This window comes from Eutrigla gurnardus (genome assembly GCF_963514095.1).
Source record: "Eutrigla gurnardus genome assembly, chromosome: 15".
NCBI classification, from domain to species: Eukaryota; Metazoa; Chordata; class Actinopteri; order Perciformes; family Triglidae; genus Eutrigla; species Eutrigla gurnardus.
Genome location: NC_139938.1, coordinates 12,058,847 through 12,078,499, shown reverse-complemented (window position 1 = coordinate 12,078,499; position 19,653 = coordinate 12,058,847). Strand labels below are relative to the sequence as shown.

At 41.1% G+C, this 19,653-nt stretch overlaps 2 protein-coding genes across 3 annotated transcripts in view; one reads left to right on the top strand and one right to left on the bottom strand.

Moving 5' to 3' along the window:
• Window positions 1-9: 9 nt before the first annotated feature.
• On the bottom strand, window positions 10-15,922 carry tex14 (testis expressed 14, intercellular bridge forming factor; the record flags this gene model as incomplete). Its single annotated transcript, XM_084028159.1, has 22 exons — window positions 10-252; window positions 771-853; window positions 1,174-1,263; window positions 2,115-2,310; window positions 2,659-2,971; window positions 5,398-5,522; window positions 5,991-6,124; window positions 6,533-6,620; window positions 6,728-6,821; window positions 7,010-7,779; window positions 8,033-8,141; window positions 8,265-8,455; window positions 8,722-8,873; window positions 9,373-9,551; window positions 10,345-10,468; window positions 11,915-12,010; window positions 12,317-12,450; window positions 13,295-13,373; window positions 13,643-13,782; window positions 14,466-14,631; window positions 15,512-15,626; window positions 15,796-15,922. The coding sequence occupies 21 exons, from the start codon at window positions 15,920-15,922 to the stop codon at window positions 787-789; spliced, it is 3,489 nt and encodes a 1,162-aa protein (XP_083884285.1). The 3' UTR covers window positions 10-252; window positions 771-786.
• A 1,524-nt stretch (window positions 15,923-17,446) lies between these two features.
• Window positions 17,447-19,653, top strand: part of hlcs (holocarboxylase synthetase (biotin-(proprionyl-CoA-carboxylase (ATP-hydrolysing)) ligase)) — a 36,061-nt gene continuing 33,854 nt past the window's right edge. Inside the window, exons 1-2 of one of the 2 annotated variants that reach the window (XM_084028571.1) lie at window positions 17,447-17,818; window positions 18,436-18,576. In XM_084028571.1, the coding sequence (XP_083884697.1) occupies window positions 17,543-17,818; window positions 18,436-18,576 (417 nt within the window). In that variant the 5' untranslated portion in view covers window positions 17,447-17,542. The remainder of the gene's footprint in view (window positions 17,819-18,435; window positions 18,577-19,653) is intronic. The other variant, XM_084028572.1, reaches the window with a different exon arrangement.

Here is a 19,653-nt window from a genome sequence, read left to right as displayed (position 1 = left end):
AGTTGGAGGATCGGTCTTCAAAGGACGGCGCCTCTGAAGAAACCAAATTGGGACACAGCGAGTAATCAGCTTAGATACATATCTGCTGTAACAATCTATAAAACGTGAACACGTTCCAGAATAACAAAGCTTTCTTAAAAGCAGTAAACGGATAGCCCGGTGAATGAAACCACAGGTCACAAAACAAATGCACATAAACGATTTCCCTTGTATGGCTAATGAGGATTCTGGTCCTGCTCCAACACGGTCCTCCTGTATTCACAAACACAGAGTGTCATACATCAATTATTAACATCATTACTTGAGTCAAATGTACAGCGCTTGTTATGGAAATCAAGATTTGTCTAGTTTTGTACTCTGGATATAAAGTCCCTCATATGAGAACGAGAAACCAAAACATATGCATGATAATGGTGATTGATTCTCACTAGTAATGGTAGCTGACGGGTTCTTTACATAATGAGCACCTCTGAACAGATTACTGTTCTGTGCCTGGAAGACAATGTTATCCCAATAATCATCAAAATATGCTCGAAACTCATGTGACAAATGACACCAAAGCATACTGGAATCGTTTAACATTCAGTTGAGAAACAAATAGTTTAATTGTATCACACATAAGATACATGAAAACAATCTAATAATCTTAAATTAGATCATAAATCTCCCTGCTAAAGGAGAAATAAAACTACAGCTGGTGATGCAAACAGGAAATCCTATATACTGTAAATACTGCATGAGTCTGAAGTTAGAGGCACAGTAAACGTTACCAGTTGAGGCTGAGTTTCAGGGGATGGCTGAGTCTGAATGGTCTCCTCCATCATCACCAGTCTGCCCTTCAAACAGCTGATGCCTGGGCATGGGAGGCACTCTTATTAGTATAAATCTGAACCAGAGTGAGTGAGTGACAGACAGACAGACAGACGTAAACACGGCCATGCTCAGGTCAAAAATGTTGGAAGTTGGAGTGAAAATCCTAACTGCATGATTAAAGTTGAGCTGAAATTTAAAAAAAAGCCTTTTTTAACCCTTTTAGATCACTTAGATAGCTTCAATGAGCTTTATTAACCCCGCAAAACAAACAGAAACAAAGTTAGGATATGAATTGAAATTGCATTTGAAACCTAACTTTTAGTAGCAGTGATATCAGCCAATCCTGTACTTGATACTCACACTGTGCAGACGCCTGTACTTGCTCCGGTTCTCTTCCTGGTGTCCTCCACTATAAAACCCTGCAGCACATCATCTAGTGTGCTGTGGGCTCTGAAAGGAGAACACGTGCAGACAGTAGCTGCATTACCATGACGTTACAGTCTGAATAATACTACTAATACATGTTCATAAACTATATATAATATAGTCGAAATAATAATATAATATAGCCGAAATAAATATAACCGAAAAGTCCCCATTTTCTCTGTATATTGTTGTGCAAACGGGAAGATAAATGACTGAAGGCGGATATGCACCAGAATCTGAAGCCTCGACAAATAGGGATGCACCAATAAAACCACTTTTTTTTTCAGGCCGAGTACTGATAAGAGTACTTAATAATACTATGACAGTTCTAACAATAAGTTGGAAACATTCAACGTTGTGTTTTCCTGATACAAACAGAGCAAAGTTTGCAGTAGCGATATTAATAATTAACTGATTTACAACAGATGACAACAAGACAGGAACTTAGCTTGTGTCTAGTTGGAGTATTTATTCACCGGCAAATAAACTGCACACACACACACACACACACACACACACACACACACACACACACACACACACACACACACACACAGTTACATTCAGCTGTAACGCCATCACTCTCTCTCTCTCTCTTGACGTCAGACACGTCAGACCTCTTTGACAAAGACATTTTCCACTGGTGGTCACGGTAGCCTACACTGATTTCATCTAAGCACATGGGATCTATGATAGTTGCCAGCATAGGGCCTGCCACCCTGAGCAAATAGGAACAGCAGTGCATTGTTATTGAAAATTTGGAATTCATTACTTCTCTGCAATTTGCAAAGTCATGGTTCTGGCCCACAGGCCGTATATTTGACAGCACAGGTCTAAAGGCGAGCAGATTGACGTGACAGAGACACTTAACCCACCTGTTGGTGTCCTCCAATAAACTGAGACTTTGCTGCGAACCTGGAGACACCCTGAGCTCTTTCTCCCGATCTGCAGCCACTGTGTCGGCACCGAGCTTACTGATCAGAACCAAGGCGTGGTCTCCTGTTTCTTCATCTTTGCCAAATAATTCTGATGTGTCCTTCCTCCTGTCCTCCTCCTCTTCTGACCATATATCTGTGAAACAAAGTCAAAAAGCATTAAGATCCAAGCATCTATGCGGTGGTGACGGTAATTGTGATTTATATATATATATGCTGTGGATATAGATCTTTTTAAAATAGATATGAGTGTTTTTTCCTAATGTTGCAGTTAAATGTATAAAATGTAATATTTACAAATGTAATAACAACGTGTCAGCTGATATCTGTTTAAAATTATATTGTTGATAATCCTTAAATGATGGTTAGTGAAGTTTTGATTAAACCCCAGTTTTTGAATGACATATTTACATTCAGTGACCCTGTATGTAGTCGATTCACTGTTACTGGAGGAGTCCACCTTTCAGTGCTGTCTGGTTCTCACCTCTCTTCAGAGTGCACTCTATCTGTAATCCTTTCTGCGTTTCCTCAAGCTCCTCTTTTGCCCCGTCCTCCTCTTCATCCTCCACATATACCCTTGGGTGATTTTGGCTGGTTTCATTCATTTCCTCTTGCTTCTCTTCACTATTTTCCTGTTCAGACAACCCTTCCTCTTCCTCTTCCTGTTCTCCTTCCACAGTGCTGGAGCCTCTGTTAACAATGAAGCTGGGAGATATCGTAGCTAGCAGCCCTTCCTCTTGCTCAGCCTTGATGAAGATGTCAGGACTGCTGGAAGATTCTAACTTGAACAGTGGAGGCTGAAAAACAGGTAAGAGGATATTAAAAGCCAGCTTTAAGAAATGTTTGTCTTGGTGTCATTTCCAATCTTCTTGAACTAACACAAAACATACATATGCAAATGTGAAGGACATACACTAGGATGCTGGAACTCCTGAACACAGGTAGGACTCAGCATCACCCTCTAGCCCTTGTCACGTGTTGTGTCAGTTACCTGTCAGTACACAGTCTGTGTGGGGAGATGGACCCCTGGTGTAGCGTGCCGCGTTGGAGCCCCGCTAGTAGCAAACACGCTACTTGAGATTTAGAGTTTTAAAAAGATGGAACTGGTTTCAAAGCCAAAGCTGCCGTAAAAAAAAAAAAAAAGGCATGTAGTTGCTATTGTTTTGGTTTATGTGTTTTTGTTTACCATGGCAACCGGAATTCGTGTTTAAAAACAAAAACACATTCCTGTTACCATGGCAACCGTAGCCATGGCAACCGTAAACAAAAACACGTAAACTAACACAATAGAAAAACTAAATGCCTTTTTTTTTAAAAATATATATATAAAACTTGAGCTTGTCTCTCGACGTCGTGTTGTCTGCTGGTGACTCCTGGTTGGCAGTGACCTGTTCTTCAAGGACTTCCTTCTCCTGGTCCAGGGTCTTCTTCTGGAGCTCTTCTTTGATGGCCCTGATTGTCTTCAATGGCAGTGTGACACCAGTTAGACACCAGCTCCTGGTTGGATGAGACCTGTTTGTCTTTCAGATCCTCCGAGTCTTTGAGGAGTGCAGTTTTTCCAGAGCCTCCTTCTGCTGCTCCTGCTGCTGGTTCTTGCACTGGTACCGTTTTTTGAGCTGAGCTAATTGGGCTTGGAGGCCTTGAGTGACTTGCTTCTGGAGGTTAACGTAGTTCTGCCGGCAGGCTGAGCCCTGTAAGTTCAGGCTCTCACTCATGTCATTTAAGGCCTCCTCTTTCTCAGAGAAGTCTTCTTTCGGGTCTGGATCTCCCCCTGCAGCTGGCGGATAAGAACAGCCTTCTCATGGGTGACCTCCATCTCAGCCTGGAGGTTCATGAAGGTCTCCAGGCTGGTTGAGGACTACAGGTTCTCCTCTTTCTGGAAGTTCTGGGGGTCACTTGCCCTCTTGAGCTTCTCCACTTTTTCGCGGAAGGCCTTCTCCCGATTGAAAAACACTTCTTTCAGGGTCTTCTGCCGTTTCAGCTCGTCAGCGAGCTCCATCCTCTTGCTGTGCTCGCCAGCGCTTATTTTGCTGCTGCCGATGCTCAGCTAGTTACCATCTGATTTATTTATTGTTTCGGTTGTGTGTGTTTTTATTCAAGTGCATTTTTGTTCAACTAGATTGAGAGTCCATTTTATTTATTGTTTTTGGTTGTTTTATTTATTTATTTTGGATATTTTAAATGTTTTCCAGTTCTCATGTTAAATATTCTTTAGAAATAAACGTTTTGATCTTTGAAAGGGTGTACTTGCATTAACGGTATATCAGTTGAAAATAGTCTCAAAACGGCAATATTATCGCTTATCGCAATCATTTCTGGGACAATTAATCGCCAAGCAAAATTTGTTATCGTGACAGGCACGTAAACACAGGAGCCCCCCAAGGCTGTGTGCTCTCATAGAGACATGTTCTATGTAGAGAGTTCAACAAACCCAGGTTATCTTTAGGTTCTCTGGCTTAACTAACCCTAACAACTGTAATCCTAAGTGAATATATGATACGAATTAATGAGCAGAGGATATAAACTGATTTGCATCACAGAGGCAGAAAGAATAAGGCTTAAATATTGTCATAGATGCCATAAAAAACATCTAAGCACCACATTTATTTAATAGCCAACATCTAATATACAGATAGCCAGGAACTCATAAGAAATATGTTTAAGGTCATATTGATAACATTTTAATTTAAACAAATAATAATAAAAAATCCTCTTTTAGAAATGTGCAGAATCAAAGTATTCTCGTGAAAACATTTTTTGATTGTGAATTCATCGTTTTAAAACATTTTGTCGGTCTGTAATTACTGTTTTGTTTACCTCTGTGTAGATGTGTGACGTGTGGCTGCGGTTTCTAGCAAGGCTTGTGAGCCAATAGAATAACCACGTTGGTATCACATGGTATCTCTGCGTGGTCAGGGGTCAAGAGTCTTTGGGGTTGCCAGTTAGTGTGGAAAAAAGGGGGAAATGGCTTTGAAGGTAAGCGGGCGTCATTTTGGTACCAGTCTCAAGTGTTAACTGACAAAAGGAGGAGCAAGACCAGCGTGAACATTGGTTCAAAATTAAAAATAAAACACAGGGTAAACAAAAAGACAAGTAATCAATCCCAGTTGAAGTAATTCATAAAACTGCCCCCTGGAGGACGCTACAGCTCTGCAGAAACCAAGAACACTGACAATAAGTCTTTCATACCAAATGCAATAACTGTAAATAAATGTGTCGTGACCTTTAGAGAGCTTTCTGTTGTGGTGAAACTCTCAGTCCTGAGATGCACAGAGCTGAGGTGGCTGCAGACAGGCGAGTCTGGGAGTTTGGCCTCACCGATGCCTGTCATCACACGTCGACGTAAGTCTGTCAAAACACGAGCAACAGGGAAAGACCTGATGTCACTTATGTTCTCCTTTACTGGAACTAAGGATGCAGGTTCCAGTCACCTTTCTCCAGTAAGTTGATGTGTTCATTCTGTGCATTCATTCTGAAAAGTTACTCTGATGTCTCCAAAGGCCAAAAATATGCCCACCCTAAAACTGCTGTTAAAGTTGTACTCCGTAACATTTTCATCTATTTAATTGTCTATTAAGTTCCTATCTAAACGCAGACAAAATGATTGAAAAATGTAAAAGCCCAAACTTTCCCTATTGATGCACAGTGGTTTATGAGTTTATAATAATATAATTAAATGTTCTAGAGATTTGATCCATCTCCACCTGTTATTATTGGTAGGTTTGAACAGGGGGATTTTGGTGAAAACACGCATTTAAATGATGTGAACAATAGTAAGGTATTTTTCATTAAAGAGCATATTGTGTGTGGTTTTACCTTGGCTACGTGGGGTACTATTACAGGGTTGGGTTCGTCCTTCACCAGAGAGACGGCTGTGAGTCTCCTGAGTCTGAGCTGGAGAGCACGTTATACTGGAGAGTTCAGCCAGCAGAGCCATGTCTAACGGAGGCCTGCAGGCAGGCAGGCAGACACACACACACACACACACACACAGACACAGAGACCGATCAGCCTCTATTGCTCAGGGATGGACACTAATTACAATATCTAACTTCTCATATCAAGACACATTTTATATTTTTACATCGGAGTGACGGCAGTTGTCTCCATCACCAGGCAACTCACACCAAAACAATCTAGATTGATAAATAGCACCACAGGTTAAAGGAAAATGTGTTTTTTTGGTTTTGGGGTGAACTGTCTCTTTAAATTCTGATTCTGACATAATGTATCTGTGCCTATGGGAAATTGCCTTTGGCCTCATCATGCTGAAGATGAGCCATCGTTATAAAATGTTCTCCCACACACCACACTCTCTAAGCTCACTTTACATTTGAGGCACATGTCGCAGTCCTTACATGTGAGAACTGGGTATATGCTGATTCTGTGTTCTACTGACATCAGGATCAGTGTCCATCGTCTCATAGTTTGGACAGCTCTCATACTCTGGGGTTGAAAATAGAGAAACTGAGTTCAACATTTCCACCGGTTTGCAAACATCTACATCACACATTTTTTCCACACTTCAATGGCCAGAAATATCAATGACTTACTGGTGTTGTGAGAATCTAGCAGTAGACTCCCACTAGTAGCTTCTGGCCTGCACACCTCCATCGTAACATCTGCATTTTCTTGTGAACTGGATGCCTGGAGGAGAAATATCACACATTCACTCTTACATGAGCTGCTTCGCTTTGGTGCAGCAACGACAAACAATTACTGACTTTTAAAAGCTGTGGTTACTGAATGCATTTTGTGTCAAAGCAACAAAACTTCCTCCACATACACTGCTGTTGTAGTATAGAGAAATGTGTCTGAAAGTAAAACCCATGAACCTGCTGCTTCTTCTCAGAGAGGATATTCAGACGACTGCTGTCCAGAGCTGATCTGTACTGGCTCAGCTCCTCTGAGCTGTGATCAGAACCCACTGAACGGCTCTCTATCATGTAGCCATCGGAGGAACGGGAAGGCAGCGACCCATCCTCATCATACTGCTGCTGTTCAGCTGGATAGTGACTTAGCCAAAAAGCCAGCTCTTCCTGGCCCAGCAGTTCCCAATTTCTGCTCAGAAGCTGGGCCTCCAGTTTCGTTCCCCACGTATCTCCCCTGTGGGGAAAGAGACTGTACTGCTTTGAATGTGGTGCAACGGCAGCACTAACTCCTGTGAAGTCTGAGGAAGACATCGAGAAGGAAGAGACGGAGGAGGCACTAGTGGAGTCGGTGCAGATAAAAGGAGGAGTGTCTATGAGCCCGTAGTCCTGTTGACCCTCCTCTCTCTGGTCTGGGGGGGTTTCCACTGTGTCCAGGCTCCTGTTGGCCTGCTGCAGCAGCTCCCGGGACACTTTGAGATCGACCGCAATGGTGCTGACCAGCTGAGCCTCTGTTTCAGGATCTTCCTCACTCACTAAGTCAAACTCATCAAGCAGAGGGAGCAGGTCTGTGTCAGGGTATGCTTGTCTGAGCGTGGATCCTCCCTCCATATAGCCATCTCTTTCTCTCCCCAGCTCCAGCTTTGCTCCTTTGGACAGCCACTTTTCCACGTGGGCGTGTCTTCCCATCAAGGTGTCTGCCTTGGCTACGACTGGCCTGGCGGTTCTATGCACAACTGAGGGAGACAGAGACAATCAATTTGTCATGAATTTTGTGTCTGAAGCATTCATTAAACACACTTACACATTTCCAAAACAACGAGTTGTGTAATTGCACATGGCATCGGCAAAACCCGTGTAGTGTAGTTAATATTAACAATAGGCTGAATTTGAGCATTACATATTTGAATATAATTTGAATATTGAAAAAGAATATAGAATGAAATCTGAATAGTATTATAAAGGAAAATTGACAGCTCTACTCTGTACCACTCTGTACTGGTTCTGCCACGATGGTTTGCTGTGCTGTGGTCTGGACCTCAGGCCTGAGATCTCGTTCACACAGCCCACCACCCAGCTGTTCCTCCAGGGAGAACCTCTGCAGCACAAACAAGTGTATCATGCTACAAAAACCAATTGAAAGCTCATCTTTGATATTTGCTGCAGACATTTCATCAATGTGCAATGTAGAAATTATTATTTGAAACACAGTGAGGCGCACCTTGATGTCCTGCTGTAGAGTGTAGCACAGGCTCTGCAGGCTGCATGTGCGGTCCTGTGGGTGGTGCTGCAGGCCTTTCAGGACCACATCATAGTAAGGCTGTGTAATTCTGTTGTCTACTGCCAGGGTCTGTCCTGCATCCATTGCCTGTTTGATCCCCTCCACGTCCACTTTGTCCCATGGTTCACTATCTAAAACAAAGCATGAAACATTGAAGACGGACATTATTCTATTTGAACAAAGTGTCTGACAGGAAACTAAAACCTCCAGAAAGTGCTTCCGTGCTTATTTACGGGTTGATATGCTCAGTTCTAAATAAATAAGGGCCCATTTTTATTTGCTAGAAAACAGTAACTATGAAATCCTCCGAACAACAGGACAACTAAGATAAGGCTACGACTATTCCCAGAGATACAATGTTTAAGTCCAAAATGAGGAGCCGGGACGTGAGAGCTACCTGTGTAGAGTTCCTGGATCAGAGCACACAGACTGTAGATGTCAGCCTGCTTTGTGCACGGTTGCTGTTTAATGACCTCTGGAGCAGCCCATCTGTAGAGGCTGGGGGGCAGCTCTATGTGCATGGGGGGTTTGACACATGTTCTTTGACTGCTGGACACACACACACACACACACACACAATCATAATAATTAATGCAATATTTAATTAAAGTGTATACCGTATGATTCTAAAATTGGCCATTCTGCATAGTGAGTACTTTTACTTTTGGAACTTATAGGACATTGATCAATATGTATATACGTTAACTTAAGTAGGGTTTGCATGCAGATACAGTATTGCTACTTCCACTTCAGTAAAAGATGTGAGAACTTCTTCCACCACTGTTGTCAACCACTCGACACACTTGAAAAACAATGTCTACTTGAGTAGTTGCCATTAAGAGAAACCCGCATGCAGATTTTGGCTGCCTTGCACCCAAACCTCCACAAGCACAGTCAGGCTGAATATTGCAGTGGTAATGAAATGTCTGACAACAGCCTTTTCCCCCAAAATTAGCTATTCATTTAAAACACATTGCATCATGCAGGAAGTTAAATTTGTTACCTCCATTGTGTATGCACCGAGCCTGCTAGGCCTGGTTCTGCCTACCTGGGGACCATGAAGCCAAAACCAGTGAGTTTGGCTACCGAAAACTTTGTAAGGACCACACTGTGGGAAGACAGGGCCCTCATCACCAGGCCTCCCCTGTGGACGTACTGCAGGCCTTCACAAACCTGCAGCATCACTGACAGCAGCCACCTGCTCTGCAGCACTGGATACTCTGCACGCTGCAGAGACACACAATGTACAGTCCTGTTTAGTGTACACCGTTTAAAACGGGCTATGCAACTTACATAACACATCTTCCCATTTAAAACTCAACTTCTTCGATGGTTAGGATTCAGAGGTGAGTAAATAATGTGGGAATCTCTGAGGTCAATGATTTGATTATAAACCGATTATCGATGCATCTCAATGCAACAATTCTTTGTGTACATTTTCATGCATGATTAAAAAAAACATTAAATCTAAGTTTGCTACTCAGAGTGTGCTCGTCACTTCCTACTATCATGATAATCATTAAAGAAAATCAACAGGTAAATTACCTTCTCTAATATTTGATTAAAGAAAAGGCTTTTCTTTGTCGTAGATGACTTTCCATGAACACAGAATACTTCTGTACACAGAATACTTCAGGTAATGAGCATAATCCTGAGAGAAAAACAGTAGACTGTAGCCTATATAAACATAAATATCTGTCAATGTGATAATCAATGCAGCTTGCATTTCAACACATCACAGCGTAGCGGTCTGTGGTCTCCCGTCGTCATGGAATAGTATCTTACGTTTCATACAGAGACGAACAAACTAGGAGTAAAACAGGTTTAATAATGCTAGGCTAACACTCTTGCTATTTAAAGTTATTAAGAGTTCATCCTGAGGGGAATGTGAATTTCTGCATCACATTTTAAGGCAATCCAACCAAGACATGTTATCCTCATGGTGGCACCCGTCCACGTTGTGCACTTGGTGACTTATTTTTACTAAAGAACCGGACCGAACCAGGTGTGTCTTTGTTACCCTGTTGTGCAGCAGGTTGTGCAGTGTGTCGACGTTGACTGGTTCAAACACCAGGCTGGTCCTCTGGAGGTCATCAGACAGACTCACTGACATCAGTTGCAGCAGCTGTGGGTGGAACAGCTGGCTGACACACACACACACAAACTGGTCGTCAAGTTCACACTGGAGCCCTGTTGCGTCTGTCACAATGGCTCCTTCAGTTTAATCATTTTGCATACTTTTACTCCGTTTTCCCTGGTTCTCCCAGGCATGGCATGGTATTCAAATATAATGCCAGCATTAACCTGCTAAAATGACTGTGGTTAAAGATATAATCCCTATAATCATCAAAATATGCTTAAAACTCTTAAAACTTGAATTTAAATGTCCTGGTATCCGGTAACATTTAGTTTAAAATATTTGTATTTTTTTAACAGGCTCTATTGTTGACAGTAATAGTAAGCTACACAGCTTTTTCAAGTCACTTATGATGATATATATGATTATCCCGATAATGGAGATTCACCACAATCAATTTAATGTATGTTATTTATTGCAATGTGTGATAAAATCCTCCAAGGTCCCACCCCTAGCACCTCCTCTACATTAAGAAGTCTGCCAGTCCTGACCTGCCTTCAGCGTGTGCCCACCAATCCCAGTCGCCTGATCTCCACACCCACCTGCACCCTTGCCCCAGTCATCAGCCAGATTAACTAATGTACTGCCCAGTTTTAGTGCTTTGGTCTTTATTCCTGTGCCCCTGATCCTTACTCATGCCAGTTCCAAGACCTGCCTGGAGGAGAATTTGATGAGGTAAACACATGATTTTGCCACATATTCGACACATTAATTTAAAGGAAAACCAGTTCATTGAGCCAGTATCTTGGTGAGGAGGAAGCAGACGAGCAGAACCAAAGGTCTTTGATTCGGGAGCCACATGTCGCCTACCTATGTACCTCTTGGACTGTGAAATTAAACGAGAGCAGCTCCTTCTCGCAACTTGTAACTTTGAATCAAAGTTCACAGGTTAAAGGTTTGTTCACAATAAAAAAGCAACACTAATTTTTGTCTATTTATATTTCAAAATTGCATTGGAAAAAATAAAAATTAAATAAAAAAACCTGCAATCAATTTGTGGTGCTCGGATTTGATTCTGTGGCGCTGCGCCACACATTGGTCTATGTATGGGAAACACTGCCATATATTTGGAGCAGTGAGGGTGGATCTGATGAACACAAGCTGCAGAGCAGCAACCTTACTGAACCTGGAGGAGTCGCCCCCTGATGGCCAGTAGAGAGAATGCAAGTTTAAGTTACTTTCGAATTGGCTTCACTTCTTAGAACCGGAGTTTGCTGCCTGGGTTCAATGCAAATACAAATATTCTTACCTTTGATACAGACAGATATGAAAACTAGATATTGATTCAAAACACAATGGATTACAGCTTGAAACACATATTCCCTTAAATGGAGTGCTTATCTAATGTCCTGGAGCAGTAGGTTGATCTAGTACACGTATAAACTGTCATCAGAAATTCCAAGTTAACAAACAAAACCAACGACCTTCCCACACACATCCTGTTCTCTCTCACCTGCAGTAGTCTTGTTCTACGAGGAGCAGGTCCAAATAGGCAGTCTGACTGCCTCTCATTGATTTTACTGTTACTCTGGAGCCCCTCCAGCTGTAACTGAAACACACCATTTGGTCAGAAATGCAATGAAATATGCACGGGTCAAAGAAAAGATCATTACTTTCATATAATGGTGCTGTCCAATTCCTGGTCGCATTATTTTGTACCTGATTTATAGATTTTAGTGTATAGATAGATATTGATAGTATATGGATAATTAATGTAAATAATTGCCTTCGGGGGCAATTTGCGGTTCAGTATCTGCCCAAGGACACTTCGGCATGCAGACTGGAAGAGCCGGGAATCAAACCAAGGCTCTTCCGATTGGAGGATGACTGTAATGTGACTCAGTAATGGTCTTACTGGGTCATGGAGGTCAAAGAGCCGCAGGTGAAGGAGAGCAGAGGTTCATTGTCAGCCAGGGTCAGATCACTCTGTCTGATTAGTGGAATAGATGCCGGCACAGCCAACACCAGGCATGGCTTCTTAACACACACCTAGACAAACATCCACAGGGAGAACACTCAGTGCAGACTGTACTGTGACAGAGAATCCGTCCAGATGACGGGGGGAGAAGGGTCAATAGTCACACCACACCACGCCACGCCACATCTCAAACTGGAACACATCAAACTGTTTCCTAGCATTTGAAATATGTGATAAAATGATATTATGATATCGAGTTTCAAACACTGATACTGAGGCTTGGGTGATGTACCTTAAGATGGCGATGGAGTCATACTAAAGCGGTTTATAACCACATAATTTTATTCATACGCTGCTGTTCAGAACCGCCGTATGAAGTTATGATTAATATTATTGATGTGATTGTAGTTGTGCAGTGTATGTAGAGTTAAGGCTATTTGTTGGTGAATAAATGCTACCAATCCCATGACTCGCCTGCAACCTGCTAACTAAATTGAAACCCGTGGGAGTTTACTTCTGGACGCTGACAGATCTTGTTCAGTTGTGTTTTGTGTTACAAATAGAATATTGTTGGATTTATTAAAATGGGGGAAATTTTGTTATGAGGACTTTGTCCATCCTTGTGTTCTTTGATCTCTGCCTGCATTTGGCTGTAATTTGTTTATGGTGACCATGCACCAACCCATCATTTTAGACATGGCTTTTATTTGAGAAAATACGATATTAGGCTGCTACTATGTTAGTGGCATTAAATGAGCAGTCAATTAAATCGTTATTCACAATTATTTGTATGACAATTAATTGCAAACTAAAATGATTGTGACCATGCATGCATATAGTGTTGCTACTACCCAACAAGACATAACAATGTGTAGATCAGCATCTAGTGTATACTGTATGAAGTATGAAATATACCTTTCCAAAGCCTAAAGAGTGGGCTGTTGTACAGGAAGACTTGCTGTTTGTCCTCTTATTGAACTGCAAGTCAATTGCACTAAAATGAGTAGAAACACACAAACATAGCAGCTGATTATACATCATACAACCAACAACGTACGGGAGATAGTTAATCATAAAATGGTGTTTATTCAAATTTTCATTTATGTTTGGCTATGTGGTTATATTTTCAAATATATTCGTCTGTTTAGGCCCACAGTGAAAAGGCACACATCTGCTTTCTCCTTCCTTAACATTATATTTGGTCTCTAAAAAGAAAATTCTACATAATGTCATCTCTTCAACATGGAGTTTTGTGCACCATACCGTGCTTTAATGCGATCCAGCAAAGACATGGGGTGCAACAAGTTGGAGGCAGACATGTGGGACGGGCTACAGGTCATCACAGCTGGGCTCTGACTCAGCTGCTGCATAGAGGACATGCAGCTCTCCAGGAAGTCTTGCATCTAATGAGATAGAAGCAGAGGTGTAATGTACATCTTACATCAGTAATCAAGTCACCTTTAATTTAACAGGTTAGACCTGAAACATTTCTGAATCACTTTCTACGCATCTTGAACGGAACATTTCTCAAACACTAAGCGGTTTTGTTAAATAATCCAGAAGACTCTGTGAAAGAGCCCGTTTTAAATTGTTGAGGAGAGTCATGCAACATCTGTAATGATTTAATCCAGTAGTTCCCAAACTTATTCACATCACGGACCCCTAAACTGACACAAATCAGACTAGGAACCCCTATTTGATATGATTTTCGTAGGGTCCCCCATCTCAAGATGATACCCATGACCACAATACTCATACATCCTGTCATTGTGTTACTTGGATATGGATGGAATTATAGTAGAAATACATTATTTTTGCTGGGGATCCTTTAGCACCTGCTTAATCTGTTTCTCTTCACCTGCCTCACTGAACATTTCTATTGGCCACTACAGTTTTTGCCACTTCTGAAATGGATATCTATGCCTCTGTCAATTGGACAATGAAATGAAATGAAATGAAATCTCTCTTGGTTTTACCTCAACTTCATGAAAGAACAATGATAATCTTTAATCACTCAAACCATCTGCTCAATTTAAATTACATCTGCTCCCACATGTAAAACTTCACAGACATGCTCCAAGCTTACCTTGACACTGCTTTCCTGCTTCACATTCCTGAGCCAGTCAAAGGGCGACCTGCCTTCCCTATCATGGAGTCTTAGATCGCCTCCAGAGTCCAGCAAGCCACTCACCACTGCAGGGTTACAGGACAATATGCCCGCATGAACTGGGGTGCTCCAGTCCTCACAGCGACTGGAAGAAAGTTGATTATATATCATTATGCTGTCACCTGATAACTAGCATACTCTGTGTTAAAGTAAGTCAATTCCAGGTCCTAGATTTATCGAAATTAACATTCACCAAATTTGTAATATTTTTGTCTTTAGCACAGCATAGAAATCGGGGTCTATGACATGCAACAAAGATGGAATAGAAACACATGTTATAATCTGCCGTCCAAGAAGTTTGTAATTTAAACCAAAAATAACTAGAAATTAGTAGTCTAATTATTATAATACTAGGCTTTATTTATATAGCACAACATTATCTGTTCGAGTATGTTAGTAACTTAGTGAGTCAATGGTCAATAGGAAAAGTGAGTGTGTAAAGAGAATTTTACTTGGCAGGGTTTCAAAATGGCTTATTGTTGCCTTCTAGTGGCTGATTTGGGGTACAGGCAGTATCATTTAATTCATATTTTGTTTGGTATCATTTATGTCTGGCAATTTGCATCAATGATCTATTACCATCTGTTAAAATCACACATGCCCCTGGGTTTGTGTTACATATACGGCGTAATTATTTTTTGTTGTAGGCTAATTGGTGTTAAATTTACCTCAAAAAATAAAAATATCTGTTTTTTATGGGAAATATGATTTAATATGATTTTAAAATGCATACATTTTTGTCAAATACTGTAGAAATGTTTTTGGGCAGTCACTGCCTCCCCATTCTGGTGCCTGTAGAGTGGGCCAGTCAGGAACAAACTACCAGGCCGCTTTTTTTGCCCCAGTCAGCCCCTGCCCCCTTCCTCTTGCCCAGGTGACACGAATAAACAAAAATGATCCTGAGGTCAAACTTGAGTAACGTAAAGCGTTGTGAAAACGCGCCTTAGAATGAGTGCAAGACTTACTGGTTGGGGTCAGCTCCGTAATGCAGGAGCAGCTCCGTCACCTTCACTTGGCCAAACAGAGCAGCACAGAACAATGGCGTCTGACCCAAGTGATTCGCACAGTTCACATCCACACCTGAAAAACACCAGAAAACACTGAGACAAAATGTCCCTTTATTTGAAGCATTAACTGTCTGCTGTCAGAAGAATAGTATTACATTAATCTTTATCTGCATGATGCCAACCTGTTTGTATTACTGGTACAATTACAATACTGGAACTATTACAGTAACCAAGTTACATACCCTTATTCAGCAGTTTCTCCAACTTGGTCAGATTTCTCTCCAAAGTGTATTTGTGCAGTTGAGCATGTAGGCCTCCAGTGGTAACAATACCCATATGTACAGGACACGGGAATGGCAGCGCAGTCATCCTGTTTCATCTGGTCGACCCAGCTGTCAGTAGATTCTGGTTAGTGACAATAAACAAGTGTTAACTTGCTGTTAGAATTTCACTTCTCAATCTGTGTCCATGTAGCTGTGATGATGCATGATGACACCACCAGAACTGCTTTTACCTGTCAGTTCACACAGTTTACCACAATGCAAAGCATAAAAAAAGGCAATGATGTGTCGTTTTCCCTTACCATACCAACTGAACTACGTGTGAATGTGACCCATTAGAAGTGAAACACGATTGCACAAGAATTGAACTACATGAAAATTAAGAAATTCTTATAAAAAATATATTTTCTACTGTTGCACTTATACCTTTATTTCATTTTATTTCATATTATTTATATCTATTTGTGACATCATATCTCTGTAAATTGCTCTGTTATGTCTTAAGTTGATACAATACAAAGTTCCCAAAATGTTTTGAATGCAGGACCTTTACTTGTAATTAATAATTAATAATATTTATAATAATATGCAATAATAGTTTTCCTTAAGCAGAGGATATTATGTTATTTCTCTCTCTGTAAAAAGTGACTATAAGATAACCGTAGTGTCTGCTATCACTGAGAAGTGAAATAGCACTATAAAAGAACGTATGAACATCTCTGTAATGTCACCTTTTGTAATAACAGCTAAGTTAGCCCTAACATTATCAAAATGTGTAGCCTATCAAATACTACTGAGTATTGGCGTATTAGCTAAAATTCCTCAATATTCAAAGACATGCTCTATATGCTAATAAGATGCTAGCTAACTTTAAAACGTTAGTGTTAGCTTCTGAAAAAAAATACACGTTAGTAGATAATAGAAAACTTAGACAATACACAAAGTGTATATGGACCATAGATATGCCTCATAACCAATACTGAGTCGTAAAAAATCGAGACTTACATTAAAAAAACGTATGTTTTCAGCTTCTTTTGGCGGCATCTGTCCGTTTTAATGCATGAACAGTCTCTGACCTGCCGCGAGCAGATCGCTCAGTGTGTCACATGTCACTCTCAGCCAATCAAAGACGAGTGAAGGTCAACCTCCCAACTTGTTAGCGATCAGTGCATGCTAACGGTCTAATACAGTACTTCCGTGGAACAACATTAGACCGTATATTTGAAAGATTTGCTGTAGCCTTTGTCCAGCTGCTTAAATCACATCAAAACTTGGATGGATTTAAACTTTCTTAAGTGAAAATAAGAGATCATTATGTGTTCCTCTGTTCGTATTGTTGTTTGCTTTGTATTTATCTGCATGTTTTTGTTCAGCACTTTTGGTGTACAATTATCCATAGCTTTTTGCACAGGCTTATTTTTTCTAAACGTTCAAAACAAAATTAAGGGACAATTGGAGAATAACTTGCTTCCTTCCCCTGTACGGTTATTTGTCGTTGACATCCGCCATCTTGTGGAGGCGCACGAAGCAACACTCAAACATAGGTGGCGGTAGTGCGCCTTAACTCTTGTTACTCTACCCGCCTTTGAAGAGAGGAATGAGACGAGAGGAAAAGTCATAGCAGTTAGCTTGACAGCCAAGTTGGGCAGTGATGTTTTGACCGCTGTGAACAGCGTCAGAAGAACGGTCACGATGCACCCCTTCGTGTATGCCGGTTAAGATGTTAATAACGTTGTGCTACGTCTATATGTGGGTGCGCTTTCACAAGTGCTACTCGGTGTTGATCCGCAACAGCCTGTCCAGACTGAACAGCAGCAGCTTCAGCTTCAGCTTCCGAGTCTGCTCCAGCTCGGCCTCAGCACCAGCCTCAGCACCGCCGACCGGACGAGACACCGTCGCACGCCGGCAGCCCAGCCCGCCTTCAGCGGAGGACAGCGTCTTCCTCCAGCTGGGAGACAAGGCCGTCTATGTCACGGAGCCTCAGGTTGGACGCGTTTAGATGACATGTTTAGCGCTTACATTGTGTGGAGACTCAGTCCCTGGGCCGGTCACAGCCTTGTTTACATGTCTCGTTTAGCTACAGGACCTCTCGGAACCAGGCAGTGGATGCAAGAACGGCGGCATTAGTTTCCTCAGTGTACTCTGTTACACATAAAAGTCCTCCATTCAAAAGTTACTACAGTATAAATCAGCAGAGTTTGGTTGATTCTGTGATAGGGATGTGACGACGAATAATAACACGCAATAAGTAAAGTAAATATCGTCACAAGTCAGTTGAAAATGCTGTTTCGCTTGAGAGGTCCAGACTCGAGTTAGACTTGAGTCAGGAGTCCTCATTCGAGGACTTGTGAGACTTATCTGCTTGAAAACTTAACCTGACGTGAGACTGAAATCCAAGATGTCAGTTGAGCCTGTGGCTTCTTCTATCTAAATGGCTACAGCCCAGATTGTCTGACTGTCTAATCAAACCCTGCTTACCTTCTCCATGATTTGTCATTCTGTGTGTTTGGTAAAGCCTCTGAAGACTCTTGTCACTAACTGCTAATGAATGTGTAACAGCCTTGTAGTGTTTGGAGTTATCATTTTCTGTGCTGTCCCCAGGCATGTGATGACCTCAGCAAATGGACTGTGCTGTTGGGGTCCTCTCTGGTTTGTGGTCCACGAATAGAGAATATATCATTCATCATAGAAGCTACAGGACACAGAGTGGGCTACCATTCTCCTCACACATCGAATAAGAAAGTAGGCACCACACATTGCAAAACAAATAATATTACTATTATAATAGAACAGCCATTTTTATATATATCAAAACTGTCTTTTTGGCTCTGATTTCCCCAACACCCGACTACAGTAGTAGTCCCAAATCTCATTTATCCATTGTTAATATGTGTATTTTTTATGTCAATCTTCCATTTTCATTCATCACAGCATTTGCAAATAGAAGCTTGTGTATTTGCTTTGCTTTTTATTTGTTGCATAAATGTTTGATATGAACTGCGTGTGTTTTACCGCGGGATCATTTAAAGTCAGGAAGTAACCGGGAAAGAAAACGCCATCCTGTCTGGGTTCATAACATCATACAGGGGTGTTCAGTGTATTTCACCAAGCTGTACATGGCTGGTTAACTACAGCTGGATTAACCCAAAATAAACTATTTAGTTGAGATTTAATGTCAATAAACATGGATGCTGAAATAACTCCATAATGATGGTTATCAGTAGGGCTGTTCGATTTTGCCCAAAAATAAAATCCCGATTTTCTTCTCTCAAAATCCGATTTTCGATTACGATTATTTTGTGAAATGACAAAAGGCAAAAAAATTATTTCAAATATGCTGTTTTTTATTGAACATTTTGCAAATAATTTCTTCATTGGGATTTGAGTGCAAACCTTGCTCTTATTAAACAAAAAATTCCTCAAGGGATTAATATAAAGAACAATTAATGAACTCTGGCTTTACTCCATGTTATCTTCTTGTAGACCTCTTGTAAACAAACAAACAAACAATCCCTTTGGGATTAAGAGAAACACCTCACTTTCACATGTATCTTAAGGTGTGTCCATTAAACAAAAATGAATGTATAAAGTGCAGAACTTTTTTCACGTTTTTAACATTGTCCTAACTACATAATCGCGATTACGATTTAAAATTGATTAATCGAACAGGCCTAGTTATCAGTAAAAAGTATGATGTGATGCTTTGTTAGGTCTGTCTGCAAGACGACAAGCTAACAAGCTTTTAAAATGCGTGTTTTCTGAATGGAGTTCAGATTGATGGGTGCTAGGCTATGCTAACATTGTAGCTGCTTTATCAAA